The following is a 19,304-nucleotide window of genomic DNA, read 5'->3' on the forward strand; positions in this document are numbered from 1 at the left end:
CTATCAATTTATTTGAAAGTTTACATAATTTTAAAACACAGCATAACATTTTCTGAATGTACTTTTTCATAATACATGTATTTTTGTATGTAATTACCACTTACATAATGTATTTTTGTGGGCTACTTGGATATTCCCTTGGGCTTTACAGCATACTTTTCCAAATGTTGGAAGATAGTCCTTCTTAAGTACATCAGAATATATATCCAAAATATTTTCAGTGAGAATATGAATTTAAATATGTAGTCTGAAGAAAAATTTGAGCATACTTAGGCCCATTTAAAATTTTAAAATTCCCAAATTAATTGTGAAAGAGAATGAAATCAGTAAATTATGCAAAAGTGGCATGCTTAGATTTCAACTGATTTAGGAGCCCCAGTAACTGTGAAGGATATACTTAAAAGATGGATTTGTTTTTCCACCCCAGTTGTTCATTATAACTGCTATTTACTTTTACACTCAATTTTTAAATTTTAAATTGGCAGATACTTTTATTATTTGTATGTAAACTACTCTACAGATATTTATAGTTGAAGTGCATGGTAAAAATTATGTGTGTCTTTGTGTATCAATCAATGACAACATGTTCTCTCAAAAATAAGCTGAGGAGATATAGCACATATGAACCTCTAATAATACATACATGGATTATTCATAGTAAGTTTCATCCTATTATCTTAAAAATTGACAAAGATTCCATTACACATGCAACATACATATACTCAAAACACACACTTTAAGAAATAAAATGTCTTAATGTGTCATTCTATACATAGCAAACCATTAGCCTGTGTTTGAACATACAGTATGTATAAACAACTAGTAGCAAAATCAAATTCCTTCAGGTCTGAATTTCTACTGTCAAAGAAGAGAGAAGGCAAAGCAGGAGAAATGCAGAAAAATTAGCAAAACCGAGCAAATCAAATGTTGCTCTTATCCGAATAACTGTTTAAAGAGCCAGAAAAATGCTAACTGGGTAATGAGTGAAAGCTTGAGAAAGTAAACACAATCCTTTCTCAGAAACCAAATCAAATAATAAGACCAAAGATCAGTAAATTAGAAACCGAGGAGAAATAACACTGTAATGCATCGATAAAAAGCAGAGCCATCCATTAGGCTCATGGGCAAATAGGCAGCCATGCCCCAATGCAAACTTTAAAACAAACAATATGCTTTGCATGAACTTGCTCACTCGTTCCAGGGAACACACAAGCTCTTCCAATTTGCTGAAAGTTTCCAACTTTGGATGGAAGAGTTGGGTTTGATGTTAATTGGTTCAATAAAAGCCAGGGCTTCACACTCCTGGATTCGGAAGAAACCCATGATGCAAAGCAAGAAGCAAGCAATATTTGCCAAGAAGCGCAATGATTCCTCAAAAGCATGCATTCCTGTGGCCCAAAAGTAACCTGCTCCTAAACAAGATTTCTAAGCAGTTAAGTCTCAATGATGCTGCTTTCTGAAAGGATGGGAGGTACATGAAAGGGTTTAAAAGTAATTTCCTCCAATTTGATGCCAATCCATGTTGGTTAACTTTATGCCCAGCAAGTGGCCAATATGGGATGATGGAAGCTGTAGCCATCATCTGGAGTTCATCATATAGGAGAAGGATGGTTCACAAAATTCTCTTGGAGGAGTATACTGGATGCCATGTACCTGAGACGGGTCTGCCTAGTGCTATTTAATGCTAAATGCTTTTTAAAAACTACTGATTCATTTTAATCAGTACTCCTGATTTTAAGTACTCTTGCACTTAGAATCTCAACGAGCTGGAAAAGTAGTAGAATCCTCCATCATCCTAGAGTCAGAGAAGTTTTGAGTAACAGGATAGCACAGCTCACAAGAGAGATCCACGTTACATCTTACATTAGAGCTACAGCCGTAATCCATGTAGATCTGAACATACTTTTCTATTATGAGCTTTGTTGCTACTGTCAGTTTGATAGCTGATGAATACAAAATATTTTTTAGCTAGGAATGTTATTCCAGGTCTTCAGGACTGGTCTACGGGCACCAGATAGGGATGTGAGCCTGCGTCTCAAAAGCCAGAGTGTGGTGCTTAGAACTTTCTCTGAAAGATCCGGTTCAAATCTCTGTTCAGCCATGAAACTGAGTGGCTTGGGCCAGTCTTGAGAGTTTCATAAGCATCTAGACGGTCACTGTGGCAAATGTAAGCAGCCTTTGGTTTTATCCAGCCTTTGGTCTGCATCACACTGGCTATAATTTGCTTAAAATCAGTATTTTAAAATTTATTATTCTGAAATGGAATAAGACAATTTGCTGACCTTGGAAAAACAACTATAGCACTTGCCTTCTGAGGAATGATCACTAACAGAGCACTTTACTTCTTTTTCTGGGTGCTGCTTAGGATATTTGAACACTGTTTAATATTCGAAGAAGTTCTTAGATCTTTGGCCAGTCACAGCAGACCTGAAGGTGCTGGTGGTTGCTGTGAGACTGGGTGGAAGAAGGCCATTTTCTTCTATAGCAAACAACAGTTCCATTCTCAAAAATAATACCCTGCTGTTTAGATTGCTTGAGCTGTTTTGCCAGGTGACAAAGACATATAAGATTGGCTTTGGAAAAAAAAGCGACATGAAAAGCAAAGAATGGCAAAGATGTTGATTTGCATTTATTTGAAATACTTTTGGAATTTAATTTTTTCCATCACCTTAAGTAGAAAAGAATTAAAGTAGCTCAACTGGAAATCAACTCATTTCCTGACACCCTGTTTTTAAACCTAATTCTTAGAAGGAAGCCTTGCTGTTTCAACAAGTACCCTCATAGAATACTTGATGAATGGAAGACATATGACATACAGAAACAACCAAGCATTCCTGCTCTTTTTTCATCAAACATTCAAAATTGCTTCAAACTGCACCGGCAGGGTATCATTCAAAACATGAGGGCATTCAGGCACAAGTGGCAATTTGAAAAAAAGAGGCTTTATTTTTGTCTGGCTGCCAATTGTAATATCCCTTCTCACTCAGCTACATCTTTCTTTAAGCTGCCAAACTATTCTCTGCAAAAGCATTGCCTCTTTAGAGTATGAGGTTTTATATTTGAAAAGAGCCAGTTACCTTTTCAGAACCACACATGTATATTCCCTGTTATAAATCTCGATACAGGAGTAAGGGTTCTTCTGCAAATAAAAACATAATTCTGAAATAATTTATACATGTGTGTATCTGAGCATGAGATAAGCTGTAATGAATCCTTTTGTAGTTCTGGAATGTCTACATAAATCTATTCAGAGGTGAGATGAACAGCACAGTCTGCATCTTCAGAAATAAATCCTGGAATTCAATGGGATTTACTCATTGGTAAAGTATAGTATATCTATCCAGGAATAAATGCAAATGCTTTGAACAAATCTTACTTCACATATGTCTGTGACATAGGCTGAAGATACCAAATTTAACAAAAGCATTACTTTTAGGAAAAAGAAACCAAAAGCACTGATATAGGATGAGTAATAGTAAATAGGTTAAAGTGGTATATATAACTAGTCTAGTTGATCACAGGTTGATCACAGTGAATTGCTAAAACAGCAAAGGCAAATTCAGATTCCATCCACAAAAAATATGATTTCCAAATCATGGAAAGTAATGGTTCTGCATATCGTGCATTACTTACTTAGACCCACCCCAAGAGCTGTGTTCGGCATCACAGTTGAAAAAAACAAATCAGAGAAACTATACCAGATACAGAGAAAGGACCAGCATGATTATTTGGAGGCGGGCCTTCTCTGCAGTGGCGCCCGCCCTTTGGAATATTCTGCCCCTGGAGGTGAGGCGGGCGCCTTCGCTCCCAGACTTCCAGAAGAACTTAAAAACCTGGTTCTGCTGCCTTGCTTGGGATGGGAAGGGCAACAGCTCTTCCTGGGGGTGGTTGGCACCTTAGTGCCCTCCCCATTGAATGAGAGCTTTTCGCCACAAGGGTCGTATATTTATCTATTTATAATATTTTGTATTGTAATTTATGTTTTATGGTTTTGTTTATTACTTTGTAAAGTGCCCAGAGCCCCCTTTTGGGGGAGATGGGCAGTGATAGAAATTTGAAATATAAATCAATAAATGATTAGGGAATGAGAGAGAATGAGGGAACTGGATTAATCTTAAGAAACAAGGACTGATTCAGGATATCCAATCTCAGGACCTGCATATGTATAAGACTCAATCTAGAAAAGGCATCTGCCCATCCAATGAGATTGGAAAGTGAGAGCTTACTGAGGGTCTGTTTTTTGAGGGAATGCCATCAACAAAGACCTAGGGGTGAGGTTTCTTAGTAATAGTCCCCTGTCTGTGAAACTGCTTTCCTCCAGATATCTGATCAGATTTCCAAAGGGCCTTACGGAAGACTAGTCTTTTTAGGAATGAATTTGGGGATGTGGAGGTTTAACTTACATTGAGGAATGGCACTGTTATGGTGTTTTGGTTAGTGTTTCATGTGCTGGGTATTTTTAACCCATGGCTGGCTAGGGAATTCTGGGAGTTGAAGTCCACACTCCTTAAAGTTGCCAAGGTTGAGAAACATTGGCTTAGAGGCTACAGGAATTTAGCAACGCAAACACCTAAGTGAGTGTGTGGCTGTGGCTGATTTGTGTGTGTGTATACACATATAGTAGCACTTTTGAAATAACCTAAAAGAGGCAGCATGTTCTCTGCTATTGTAGTGTTCAGGACACAACACAGAAGGAAGATCATGGAACCAATTACCAGAGAAGTGGCAGGCTCTCATGTACTGGAGACGGTTATGTGGAGGCTAGTCAGCCACCTGCCAGGATGCAATTCAAGGTGCTGGTTATCACCGTTAAAGCCCTTCATGATACAGGTCCTGGCTATCTGAGGGACTGCTTATCTCCAATTGTTTATGGCTGTCTGGAACAATCAAGCAGGATGGGTGTGCTCTGGGTCCTGTCAGTTAAAGAGGAGTATCTTACAAGACCCAAGAATCACACCTACTCTGTTGTAGCCCCTGAACGATATCCCCCCAAGAGATCTGTGCAGCTCCCACCCGTGTGACATTCAGGACACTACTAAAAACCTGGTTGTTCTCCCAGGCCTTGGGACTGGATGGTTGTGGAGCCCTCTTCAGTTACATTTGGTTTATAATTGGGTGGACTATTCTCCCAGGCAGCCAGGATCTCTTTTTATGTAATGTAGTTTTCTTGTTATCATTAAATCACCCAGAATCATCATGGAGTCTGGCGGCCTCGAAATTGGATAAACAAATAAATAAATGTTTTAATTTGGGCCCGAGCAGGGCATGGACTGAAAGGTCTACATGGGCCCCTTCCAGTTCTATGGTTCTGTAAAAGTAAGCTGCTTCCCCAGATTAACATGGGAAAACATACAGTTGAAACTTTTTGTTAGTTTTTTAGCACAATGGAATGAGATTTGGAGGCAAGTTAGAAGGTCAGGAAAGGATAAAACAGTATCAATTTTCACTGTAATTGGGGTAGGGGTTTTGGAGGTATGTGCTTTCAATATGTTTTTTTTTTCCAGTTAGAAAAGAGATCAAGTGTTCTAGGTGGGGTAGACTTTCTGACAGCAATTAATTAAAATGAGCAAAGAGGAAGTAATAGTCAGGTTATGACATGAAAGCAGTGGCAGACAAAAAATGGCCGTATGAAAAGATTTTATGAAGGAAAAAAAAGTTGATTATGTTTCTTGTTGAAGGGTCTGTAAAAGCTTATCTCTTGATGAGGTATCATGTGAGCTTTAGCCTGAAGGGGAAAAAAATCTAGGAAGTCATCATAACAGAGAGAGATGGGAAACAGAAGCACTTAGGCAGATTTTCCCCCTCCCAAAATCTGGAGTCTTTTTTTGGCTTCAATAACTAATCTCTTGGGATTAAAAAAAAGTCTTGCACAGCAGCTGATATTTGGGTTTTTCCCATCAGAAAGTGAAAACAAAAACAATCTGAGCATTGTATTTTCTTATATTTTTCCCCCTGATTTTATAGACAAATTCTTCATAAGAAAAAAAGAGCAGAGTAGAATTTAGACAGCCTGGTCCCCATAAAAGGGATTGCTTTGGACCCAAGCGCCTTAACGGGGAACTGTCTTTCCTGAGTCCCAGATAATAGACCTACCATCTGTGCGCACGTGTGAAAGAGAGAGGATCTAATCAGGGTAGATTCATATGTTTGTGTGTCTTTCAGCTCTCCACTGCTATTGCATGTATTTTGGTGTTGTGGGAAGCCCAGAGAAGCCTGCAGATGCTGTGCCCTGAGTGACATGACCAGCAGAGGAGGAGGTGGGGCTTAAAATGGAGCAGTGCAGCATTCTGAGCTGTTGTCCAATTGCCTCTCCTGTAGCAATGAAGGGGGAGTTTTTTCTCTGCAGCTTCTGATTGGATCCACCCCATTCTCAAACTCAGTCACAGAGGGAGGTGAGCCACCAGCAGATCTTTCAAATAGGTGGGTGTGCCCATATGCAGGGCATGATGTGTCAACACCATCAAATGGTCCTGGTCTCTTTCTTGAATACCCAACCAGTGTAATGTGCAGCAATAACAAGTACCAGGGCTAAATAAGGAAAGGTCAGAATAGTATGAACACCGGCATTCTGGACACAAATCAGAGTGGAGAGTGAGGTTTTGGGTAATCCAGCCAACAGGCTGCTACAATAACCCAAGCATGGCACAACCAGGGCATCAACCAAGAACTTGGCTGTCTCCAATGGATTTTGCAAATGTTCATTAAATGGAAATAACAGATTTTAACCGTTTGTTTTTTCAAATAAAGGTTTTAAAGATAGCTATCATTCATTTGGATTCCTAGGTTCCTCATGACTGGGGAGATCCTAAACTTGAGGCCTGGAAACTCAGTGTAAGGAATGAGAAGGGGAGGAGCAGGATGATCAGGGTGGAGTACAATAATTTCTTTTTTATCCATGTTCAGTTTAAGATGGTGGGGAGCACTTCCAATCCAAAATGCTGTCTGGGCAGTAGGAAAGAGATCTCCACATCAAGACAGATGAATAGTTATGAAACTTGTCAGTGTATATGTGGTAGTTAAACTTGGAATACAGAATCAGAAAGCTAAGGGGAAGAGTATATAAAAAGAATAATAAGGGGCACTGTAGTGAAACCTGAGGAATTATTGACAACAGGAAAGCTCAGGAAAAGGAACCATTCCACAGAATCAAGACTATCCTGTGAGAGAGATAAGCCTAAATCCACTAAAATGCCATATCTACAATGCCAATGGAACTCAATTGTGACAGTAATCTGTGGTGGTCCAAAGTGTTAAAAGCAGCAGATAGCCCTAGTACTAACAAAGAATGAACACAACCCAATGCAGATGCCATAGAGCATCCCATGTGAAACCTGACTGGAGTGGGTCTGGAAGATTATTGGTAGAAAGATGAAGGAAGAACTGAGAGAAAGCTATTCTTTCAAGAATTTTGAAAAAGGAACGAGAGATACTGTACTGGGTAGAAGTTGGAATAAACAGAAGGATCAAGGGAAGTCTTTAAACAAATAAGCATGTTTCCAGACTTGTGGAAAAGATCAATGGAAACAGAACAAACTTTTAACAAAAGATAGAAGAGAAGGAAGGGAAGATGAAGCAAGCAAGGAAAAGGATCAGAATGACTGGTAGTGTAAGGAGTCTCAGGGATCACTTGGGCTATCCCCTCTTCTGAATCTTGAGACAAGGAAATTCCAACATTGAGTAACTAGAATTACCACATTCAAGAACACTAGAAACCAACACTGAAACTTGAATCAACTTCATTTTTGATAGAGAATAATTACCCAAATAATCAGCTTTAAGCAAAGAGGAACATTCCTTAGCAGTGGTCCCTAAAGGTGGAGATAGAAGCAATCAAAACATAACAGATAACTGTTTGGGAAGCTTTGCTTGAGTGGATATTAAATTTTGATAGCGATTTTTTTTTTGCCTGCTCCAATAAAATATAGACACAGTGGAGTCCACAGGAGGAAGGCAACCATGCCAAAATGGAAGGTGTGACTGGGTAATCAAAGCCTTTTTGATTTTGATTTCCTTTTTACATGTGTACAATTTGTACACATTAAAGAGAGATTGCTGTCATGCTTGCATTTTGAAGCTGTTGACAGTCTCTGCAGACCCCACTGGGGAAAGGGCTTGTTGGAAAGCTTCCCACTTAGAAAGGGTATTTCCCATAATCTTTCCAATTTCCAAACTTGACAATGAATTTTACATAACTCGTTAACTCAGATGGATCTTTCTATGGGGAGTTACTTTTTCTTCTGTTGGAACTTTTCGTGGATTGGAAAGAATAAAAATCTTTGCAGACAAAGATGTGGTTTGATTGCAATGGTTAAGGCCAACTATTCCTTCTCTTTACACCATTTTTACATAATACAGTCATGAAAGTTATTGGCTGTTCTGGTGACACTCTATGAATTATGAGGTTTCTTTAAAGCCAAGATTCAGAAACAGAATGAGTTCATACTTGTTTGTTTTGCCCTGGCTTGTGTGAAAATCTGTTCCAAATCACTCTGCCTCATTTTGTGTCCTGGGCTTCAGCCAAATGCCTTGCACTCCTTTTATCTGTCCACTATCTATTAAGAAGAACTCTATTTATTGTCTATTTACTGTCCCCACACCAGCCATATTTTTTTCCACCCCCCACCCCCGCCCCTTCCGCACTAGGGAGTCCAAAATGCTAAAACTTTCCTTTTGTGATTTTAAGTGCCCTCTTTGGCACACAAGGGCATTACCAACTTCTCTATTCTTATCAAACCCACTTGAGTTTTTGAGAGACACACGATGCTGCTTCCATCCCATCCGCATCCCACTGCTGAATCAGCCAAGAGCTCTCTTAGCTGTTCCAAATTCTTCACCTGACATAAAAGATGAACAATCTAGATTGCTCTGGGGACAAGCTTGATGATGATGCAGTTAGCAACTGTGATCTCCTTAGCTCCAGTTGGCCTGGCAAGTTGCTATGCTTCCACAGCCATTTTGAATTTGGCCATGGAAGACCAGACACCTGGTTTTTTTCTTGTTACACTATCAAACTTCCAGTATATTGATAGATCTGTCAGCCAGGAATCCTGTTATTTGGTGTGGGTGTTATGTTTTACGTGCTTGTATCCAATTTAAAATTTTTAACTGGTACACACTTCCACAGCCAGATTTTCTTTGGAAGAACTCAACATCTTCTCCCATCCCCTAAGTCTACGTGAGGGATCTGAAGGAAACACACACAGAGAAGTCCAAATCAGAGAGCTCTCAGTGCCTCTGGATGCCTTTCCCTTTCTTCCTTCGGAATCATTTTTGACTGGGCAAAAAGTCTCATTTCTCTCCCACCCATCCCCATTCCACAATTGTATATATGTGTCTATGCATTACATCCTTTCTGTATTTTATGATCTCCCCAGCACACACACAAATGCGTAGCACTTTTATCTTTATTTGTTTAGGGATTTTTTTTCTCAAACTGGATACTCCAAAATCCTGCCAACTTTTTAATTGAAAAATTACTCAGTTGTCTTTTTATTTATTATAGCATTCATATTTTGTCTGAAATATCCTTGAATTCATCCTTTCTTATAAGACAAGGTTTGTATTGTAATATTCTGTCCCTATCTTTCTCACACACACATACACAAGGCTGCAGATTAGAAATGTACAAAGCTTCTCATTTAAATGAGGAAACAGAATGTCATGTTGATATACTTTTTATTTCAGATATAACTGTATTTATAAAATGTACATAGTACGTAATTAAAGTAAAAATGAAATATGTGAAATTTTAATGACTCTGCATGGCAGAGAATCTATATGAAGACTTTTTAGCTGATGCAATTCAATACTAGTTTAACTATATTGTGAAGGATGTGCTTGTGCATATATGTGTGTTTTGTATGTGCGAGTGTGTGCATGTATTTCATCCCTGTTCCCTTAAACCAATTCATTTATACAGAAAACAATTTATCACTTCAGTTACTGTGGAAGACAGGCTGCATACTAGGATAAGGACCTAGGAATCAATCATGCCCAGTGCCACACCTTTTGAGATTTAATCTTTGGAATACATTCAGTTTCACTGCAGCAGTACTTAATAGATCTGCCAAATGGAGATAGGCCAGCTCCAACCACAGTCCACAGCCACTTCCTCCAATTACTTTTAACAGTCCACTTTTACATTTATGCATTAGGTGGCAGTCCTTGTGGTTTATGAAAGGTAGTTTCTGCATAATTATTTATGCATTGCTGACATTTGATGATTAAATGCATTTGGACTAAATTCTAATTTCTAGTTTCATGTGAAAGTCCCATTCATATTTTATTACTATATATTACTCAAAATTATTCTGAAGACACCAGACCCAAGTGATAAGTATCCTAATTTTTTTTAAAAAAGGAAAGGAAAATAAAGAGAAAACTAAAAGAATGAAAAGATAAAAAAAAAAGGAAAACAGTTTCCATAGACTTTAGTAAAAGTTACTTACATACAACACTACTTAGGCTAATAGACTTGTCAACAGGTAGCAGTTGGCTACCTTATGGCTCACTGATTCTGGAAAAACAGTTCAATCTTAGTAAGTAGGCAGGAGGGCTGGGTGGATTTGTATTCTGAATATTTTTAAGGCTTTAACCCAGTTTCAAGAATTTACCCAATGTGTTCTGTCCCGGACTGCTTGGGGATTCTGGCATTTGTAGATCAGGAGAGCATGGCATCTACAATACTAGCTGAATGCTTGAGGAAGTGTATTTCTGAAATAATGCCATATAGACCAAACAGGTTATATTCCCAAGAGGAAAATGAAGGACAACACAGGATTTATAATAAATGCACCAGGATACACCCTCAACAAAAAAGAAGGCAGCAATAGTATTTTTTAGATGCAGAAACAGCTTTAACTCTTGGAGTGGCCTTTCTTATTAGCAGTTTTAAACAAAGTGAATCCAGGAGAAGAATTTAAAACCTGGATGGAGAGCATATATCAATGGCAAAGATCACAACAAATGGAACACTCTCCACAAGTTTTCCAATAAGCAAAGGCACCGGGGAAGGGTGCCCACTTTCCTCTCTCTTTATTTGTAATGGCTTTAGAAGTTTTAGAGGACAGGATTCAGCTAGACAAACAAATACTTGGGAATAAGATTCAGGGAGAGAAGTACAAGATGAAATGCTATGTAGACAATGTAAAATTAACCATTATGCAACCACAGAGCACTACAAGACTCTCATGGCAGATCAGAAAGGCTGGCATGGGGTATCACAAGCCAGATTTTCCCTTTACAGTTTTTGACTAGGCTTCCTAACTAAAGAAGAAATATATGCCACACTGAATGAGACATAAAAAATAGGTCTCTCTCTTTTGTTTTTTCTTTAATAGAACAATGCTGCAACACAAATATAGCACCATGCACAGCTAATTCAGATATGAAGCACTGAACTCTCAGCACACATTTCAAAAATAGCCTTTCTTCCTTTTTTTTAAATTTTCATGGAATTGTACATCTCTCTCAAAATATATTAACATTTTTCTTAAACTCTAACTCTTTTCCTTAAATATTAATTTCCTTTATATTGAGATTTTTGTTTTTAAAAAAACAGAGTGGAAAGAATCAAGATTCGCCATAGATTGCTCTGAATCCCCAAGTGTCTCAACTTGAAAGACCAAGGGAATGAAGTACGGCGGGGGGGGGGGGGGAGGCAGAAAGTCTCAAAAATAGCCTTTTCCATTATTTCAGTAAAGTGCTTCTCCTTGATTATTTTAATAACCCAACCATCACCTCACTGATATCCCACAGTTTTCTTGCAACCAAGTCATCCATGGCCTTGGGCAACAATTGCTCCTCCTTACAGTCTCCAAAATATTTCCCAGATACACCCTCTACTTCTGGAGAAGATGCCAGATAAACAGAAGTCTGGGCTCCTTCTGACGGAGATTTGAAGAATGCCCAAGATACCAAATTGAAAAGGGGCTTGGCTAATAAAGGAATATGGATGTACCTACCTAGATTTGTTCTGACAATACCAGGATGTAATACATTCACAGTGACACCTGTGTTTTCTAGGCGTCGGGCTAACTCCCTTGTAAACATTATGTTGGCCAGTTTACTTCGACTATAGGCAAAGCTTCTGTTGTAACATAGCTCACTGTTTAAGTCATCAAAGTTGATTTCTCCATATTTGTAAAGCTTGGAGGACACTACTACAATCCTGCTGGGAGCAGAACTTTTTAGAAGACCAAGGAGAAGATTTGTGAGCAAAAAGTGACCTAAGTGATTGACACCAAACTGCATCTCAAAACCATCCTCTGTCTTCATATAAGGACACTGGAATATCCCAGCATTGTTGATCAGGACATCCAGCCTCGGCTCTTCCTGTACCAAAAGAAAAGAAAAGAAAGAAAAAAAGAGGGGCAAGTCTGACATATGAATATAGTATGAAAATCGTTCATATCTTTGTTTGAAATGTGAGGTATTAAAAATCTTGTCTTCTAAAGTAGAAATAGTAAAAGATTGTTACTATTCCATGCTCACAAAGCATTTTTGATTATCCTATTTTTTATTTTTTACTTGCACGATTTTGAAAGACTGTCAAACTTAAATAGTTCCTGAGAGAAAAAAGGAAGTGGGTCTAAAGAAAGCCATGCACCACAACTCAAAAGTAACACATCCAGTCCTCACCATTTCCTTCATGATTACCTGATTCTTATGCACTTAAAAAAAAAGTTATATTTGTTAGAATTACATTGCAGCTTTTCTTCAGCAACCTGCATGGGGATCTCCATCTTAGTCCCACAGCAGCAACCCTGTGAGATTGGCTGGGCTGAGAAAGAGTGACTGTCTCAAAGTCACCCAGTGAGTTTCCATAGATGGAAGACATTTTAGAACCTGTGCTTCTCATGCTGGCTGTAGGAACTAGGATATGGGTAAGGAATGTGTGACCATCCAGTTGTTACAATTCCCAGGAACCCCAGCCACTGTGGGCATGATGAAGTGTATTGTGTGCTGTAGTTAAGCAACACTTATGAGGGTCACAAGTTTCTAACTGCCCAGCATTTCTCCCTATCAGCCATGCAAATTAGGGCCAGGAAGAGCTACAGCAGAGCAACCACTGGAAGCAGGCACAAGTTCTCTGTTTCTGCAAATCTATTAGTAGCTGAACTTCTATCACAAGCAATGGCAAACCCAACACTGCCCACATATCTATTTGCTAAGTATTTTTGTAATTCTCTTCATCAAAACATTCCTACATCTTAGTGTGAAGCCGTCTTCTCTGCATTTGATTAAGATAATTTTATAAAAATCACTCTCCTGTTTCTTAAGATATAAACATAATTTACATCTCACAATTTGTATACAAAAGAAGCCAAGAAGCCTGAATGACCAGCATATCTACCTCATCTAGTTTTAAATCAACAGATGATTGTGCCTGTCTTAATTTTATAGTATCAAAGTGGTGCTTGAGGTTATGGGTCATTCAATTATACAAGGTCTTCTGGGCTAGTCTGCATTTCAGGTCTCACATCCTGTCCTCGCCACTCAAAACACTCTGCACTGCTAATATAAATGCTGGAAAGGCTATTTGCTACCATACAGCTTGCAGAAATAGCTACCTTAACTCCCCACTGCAGGAATGCTCAGGTCTCTATATAAAATGCAGGCAGTACAGGGGCCTCAAATGCCATTTTGAAAAAGACAGCAAAAGAAAATTGAGAGGACACTCACCAAGTACAGATGGGCTTTTGGTTGTTTTTGTTTTTTCAGCAATGTCTGAAAAAACTAGTCTCTTGATGTTGCATACTCCCAGTGGAAAATCACAACCAATTTTAGCCTACCAACATGCGTACCCACAATGCAACGTATGTGTTGATGTTCTTTTCCACACCTGCTGCATATTAATTCTCACAAGCTGAAGTGGTTTCTCTGGAGATGCTAGGGGAAGGATCTGAGACTTCTGTCTACATGTGCAAAGCATACACTCTGTCTCTGAGCAATCCACACACATCCTTCCTTATTGCAACTCATGGGGGGGGGAGGATAATCAATGCTCATTATGCTCATTTTGTATTGATAAAGGCTAGATAAAACCTGGATTCTTAAAATGCAACACAAAGGATTGATTTCATGATTTTTATATAACATCTACCAGAATCCAATATTAAACAGTAGATCAGTTGTGTTGTTGCATAGCGCATTTTAACTATCACAGATCTGACCATTTTCAGCATCATCATGCCACAACAATATTTAACTAAAGAATGGATCCTCTTAATTTTGTATGATTTTTACTTGGAATCCATATGCAACTATTACATTACAGATCACATCCATTTACAAGCAATGAGTAATCTCACTCATGGAGCTGACTGTTTTAAGTACCACCTGTAAGAGATGCTTCACATGCTATTAGGATGTCCAGCAGCTGTTTTCAGAACAGTCAACAGGTGCAGAGAAGTCTCCTCTCCTTTATGTAGGAGGCAAACAAGGGGGGGGGGAAAGCAGAACTTAAACAAGTTTCTGTATACATGTTTTGCCTATGTATAGACTTTTCGTTTGAGAGCACTCACTGGAATTATTGTATTGTTATTTAACCTACTTCTTAATAAATCTTACTAATCAGAACAGACACACTTGTTCTTGGGACTAACTGCTTCAACAATTTTCAAAACATCTCCTATGTCCTTTGTCAGCTGGTTCTGAAAAGAACTGTTATTTTTATTATCGGTGTGCATGCTGCTGCTTCTTGCTGGGAAATCCCTGTAAGGTCCAGCAGCCGAAATAATAACAACAACAAAACTTTACATCACATCGCGATGGAATGTCCCTTCAGAAGGTTTCCTGGTTCCCTGCAAGAACTACATCATCTCGAGGGCACTGCTGTCCAACGGCTAAACGATCTGGATATCCGGCCATAGGCTTAGATACTTTAATAACTGCTCATACATAATTTATTCATCATTTTATTCATCATTTGTATTGCGTGTTTTTAAAATAAATTTATTGTCCCAATGTCCTATATCTTGTACACTTTTATATTGTTATATATTGTTATATGTTTATATTGTTTCTGTGATTTTTATGCAACAATGCTGCATTCTGCTATGCCATACAAAATAAATACTGCTTCAACTACAGGCTACAAAATAAATAAATACTGCTACAACTACAGAATCCAGACATGATCAAGAGGTTCTGTATTTAGACCCCATGTTTTTCTGTCATGGCTGAGCCTACAATGGCCTGATCTACTTGAGAGTGCACTAGGTTTTACAGACATAATCTATTATTTGATGATGGCTTCAGGTGAATGAAGGTGCAAAAATGTAGTTCTAAGGCATGGGCCCTCATAAATCCACATATTTTTCCTATGATTCTCATGAAAACTCCATCACACTGAATGCAATGTCTACATGCAATGAACCATCACAAATATGGATCTGAAATTCTCAACCCCACAATGACACAATAACCTTTGGAACTGTTATTTATGACTTGAGTACAGATGGATTTAATCTGTGATTTGACAGCTTTAACTGCAGTTCATGTAAAATCAGGCAAAAAAACGTTCTATTCTTTGAATACACATTTTTTTACCAGTCACATCATTACAATGTGGTTTGTGACTTAATGGTGGTTTCATGTAGATCGTATCACATGGATTTGTAATGATCCATACTGCCAAAAATGGTCACATCATGACTGTTAGGGTTCAATGTATGCAGGGAGATGTGTTCTATTATCTGATCATGGTTTCATGTGGCTAACATGTTTTTGTGTCACAGAGGTGTCAACAGTGTGAGATCATTGTTGGCTCATGGCTTGCACATGAACGTGATCTTTGATGGGATAGGGTCTCAAATGGATTCCATGTAAAAAAATGTGGATCATGCATTCATTGATCATATTTATATAGCCACCCATCTCACGAAAGTGACTCTATACAACATAGATCTATGATGATTATGCCTCAGACTTATATGTCTTTGTTCCATGCTGCCAGAACCTGCATATGATATTCATGGCAGTGATGGCTCACTGTGCAGATGGACATGCTCATGATTTTATGAGGATTACATGAAAAAATTATGAGGATCCACAAGGCTGAGATTCAAGTATACATGCATCAAATGCCTTCCAAATCTTCAGATCTATGACAGATAGTACATGGAGGTGATATGGTTTGACTTTGTTATGCTCATAATTGATCCTAAGTAAAAATCATGCAAATGAAGACGACCCATTCTCCAGATTTGTACTTTTACAGTACAGCAGTGACAAAAATATTCAGAGACATAACTGTTAGCCTGCATGCTGTTTGGAAAGATGATGAAGTCCATGCAAAAGTGATGTGAAATCAAGACGTTGTATATTTACAACCCATGTTTTTCTGTCATGGCTGAGCCTAAAATGGCCTGATCTGTTTGAGGGTGCACTAGGTTTTACAGACATAATCTATTATTTGATGATGGCTTCAGGTGAATCCCTTGTAAAAACCCGTATCAAATGAGAAGATCCGTGTTTCGTTTCAAGGGCTGCAATGCAGACCCTGACTAGCATAAACTGCTGCAGAAGGAACGTTGCTGCCTCGGGCCCTGTGCCAGAATGCAACGGACGAGGGGCCTCTTTACCTTCCAGGCTCACGAGGCGGTCAAGCGGGATCGTGGCCGTCACACGCACGAGGGATTCCTTCAGCCCCTTTATGTCAGAGGAAGCGACTTTTGCATCCCCCTCCCTCTTTTCCTGCCGCAGGGCGAGTCCCCCGGAGGTGAAATTTCTTCCCCTCCGCTCCCACCCGCCCGTACCTGTAGCACCTGCTGGCAGAAGCTGCGCACGGAGCGGAGCGAAGCCAGGTCGAGCTCACGCACCACCAGCTCCCCGCGGCACTCGCCCCCCCCGCGCGAGCAGAGGCCCAGCTCGGCACGGAGCTCTCGGGCAGCCTCCTCCGCGCGGCCGGAGTCCCGGCAGGCCATGATGACCCTCGCGCCTTGCCGTAGCAGCTCGGCCGCCGTGGCCCGCCCCAAGCCGCTGTTAGCTCCGGTGATGATCGCAGTCTTGCCCTCCATCGGGCCGCCGGCGGGCATCTTCAGCGCAATTTTTCCGGCCACGGAACGGAAGCACCGCGCGATGAAAAGCAGCCCCCCCCCCAGAGCGGCGGCCAGGAGGATCCCAGCCGCGGCCATCGCCTAGAGCCCCAGGCTGGACGGGATTGGGCGCGAGCTGGGCCGACTGAGGGATCACCCGGAGTTACGACCCAATGACATCACGCTGTGGGCGGGCGAGGTGAGGGGGGGAACAAGAAACCTTGGCAGTTGGATGAGTAGGCCGGTTCGTTTCGCTTGGCATTCTGGGAAATGTAGTTAGCAGGTGCAAAGCCGGGGTTCGATTTTTGTCTGTCGCTCATTCTGCCCCATCCTGATTGGCTTTTTGTTTTTTACATTTATTCTTTATAATTTATTGTGGTTGATCGCATAGTCAGCCAGATCTTTAGACTGGATTTGGCATTTTTGTCCACCTGTCGAGTCCTTCCCAAGGATCTGGGATAGGCAGATGTTGTTTAATAATATTAAAGGTATCCTTGCAGGATGTAAGCTGTTCCAAGTAAAGCTGCCTTTTGCAATTGACTGATGGAGATTTTGTCAATGCCAATGGTGTTAAAGTGGTGCTCCAGATGTTTTGGAATTGCACCCAAGGTGCCTATTACTATTAGTACTATCTTTGCTTTCTTTGCCACAGTCATTCTACTTATATTGCACGTCTTTATGGGTTGTGATTTTCTCCAGTTCTTTCTCTTCTATTCTGCTGTCTCCAGGTATTGCAATGTCAGCTATCCAGACTTTTTAAATTCTTGTTTTATTAAATCATTTATTTATTATTTATTAAATTATTATTTATTCATTAAATTATTAATACATGATGATTTATTATTATATTTTGCCTTTTTATGCTTATAAAAAGAGCCCGAATGAATGAATGTCCTCTTGCTCGGGTTGTACTGGTGCAAAAAGAAACTGTATTTATTTGCTAGGCACCCATTCTTTGGAGAGCCCAAGGCAGCTATCTCTATTTTTCCCTTGCAACAACAACCCTGAAGAATGGGCTGAGCTGAAAGTGAGTGAGCCAGACTGGCATCAAAATCACCAGGGCAGGAAATTAATTGGCTTAGCTGAAATGTTTATGCTTTCATCAGTGTCTATTGCTATGAATGGTCCTTATAATTTGTTATTTCTTCACGCTCCACTCCCATCTGACCTGTTTAAATCTAATTTCCATCTGCTTACATTTTTCCTCTGTACCATGTGTAGAGGATAACACTTAATGTATCTGATGAACTGGACTCTGTTGTACAGTTTAAGGTATAATAAAATTATAGTGTTTAAAATTGCCATCAGATTCTTCTTTTCTGTTTGCAGCATAAACATAGAAAGATTAAGTTATTCACATCTTCTAGTTTCCTGTTTGATTTAGGATCTCCAGTATACATAATTAAAGGAGAACAAATTCCAGATGTCTGCATTCAATTGTTTGGGGGTAACGAAGGTCAGCTTAACTAGATTTACTTTTACTACCTGGGATATATTTTGTTTAATAGCTGTTGTTGGAAATTCAACCAATGATGTGTGTGCATGTGTATGTACTACAAAACACTTATCTGTAATCACATCCCCTGAAACCTCATTTACTGAACTAATTGGGCAGAAAGGGTTCTATTATTGAGGAACATCCATTGGATTGAAAAGGATGGCATGGAAATTTTTGTCATTTGGATGATGACATCATGAAACAAATTACATCATTTATGTCAGGTGTGATGTCATTATACACATTACTAATTGCTGCAAAAGATGTAATTTGTGTCACATAGAGGGTATGAATAACATCATTTGCACTGTTTTTCTAATGGTGCTGTCAGAGGGTGGGTCAGGATAGGACAATTTTAGCAGGTAGACTAAAAAGTATTTTACAAGAGTTCATTCATGAGGACCAGTGTGGATTTCTATCTAAAAGACAATTAAAATATAATGTTAGAACAATATTGGACATTATAGAATACCTGGAACAGCATAATGAAAACAAGTGACACTAATTTTCTTAGATGCAGAGAAAGCCTTTGACAATCTAAATTGGGTTTTTTGCTGCCAAACAAAGCCTTTAACTCACACAGTTCCACTGTCTAGTATCTGAAACTCCTTAAATATGACACAGTCCATTCTCCTGGTCTTTCCCTGTGTTCACAAGTTACTCCAGGATTTTCTTTCCTGTCTGCCTCCTTGTCTCAGGGCCAGAATCTCTGGATTTGCAGGCTCCACTTCACTCCACTCCACTTTCCCCAAGTGACATCCTCTCCA

At 39.5% G+C, this 19,304-nt stretch overlaps 1 protein-coding gene across 2 annotated transcripts in view; it reads right to left on the bottom strand.

The window, feature by feature from the left end:
* Positions 1–17,203, bottom strand: part of RDH14 (retinol dehydrogenase 14) — a 167,749-nt gene extending 150,546 nt beyond the window's left edge. The window contains exons 1-2 of one of the 2 annotated variants that reach the window (XR_010068712.1): positions 16,761–17,203; positions 9,819–12,333 (exon numbers count right to left, since the gene is read on the bottom strand). Coding sequence is in view for 1 of the 2 variants with exons in the window: in XM_063314862.1 (XP_063170932.1) it covers positions 11,716–12,333; positions 16,761–17,138 (996 nt within the window). In the remaining variant the exon portion in view is untranslated. Of the gene's footprint in view, positions 1–9,703; positions 12,334–16,760 lie in introns of those variants that run through there. The other variant, XM_063314862.1, reaches the window with a different exon arrangement.
* Positions 17,204–19,304: the final 2,101 nt, after the last annotated feature.

The sequence above is a fragment of the Candoia aspera genome, chromosome 1 (genome assembly GCF_035149785.1).
Source record: "Candoia aspera isolate rCanAsp1 chromosome 1, rCanAsp1.hap2, whole genome shotgun sequence".
Lineage (NCBI taxonomy): Eukaryota > Metazoa > Chordata > Lepidosauria > Squamata > Boidae > Candoia > Candoia aspera.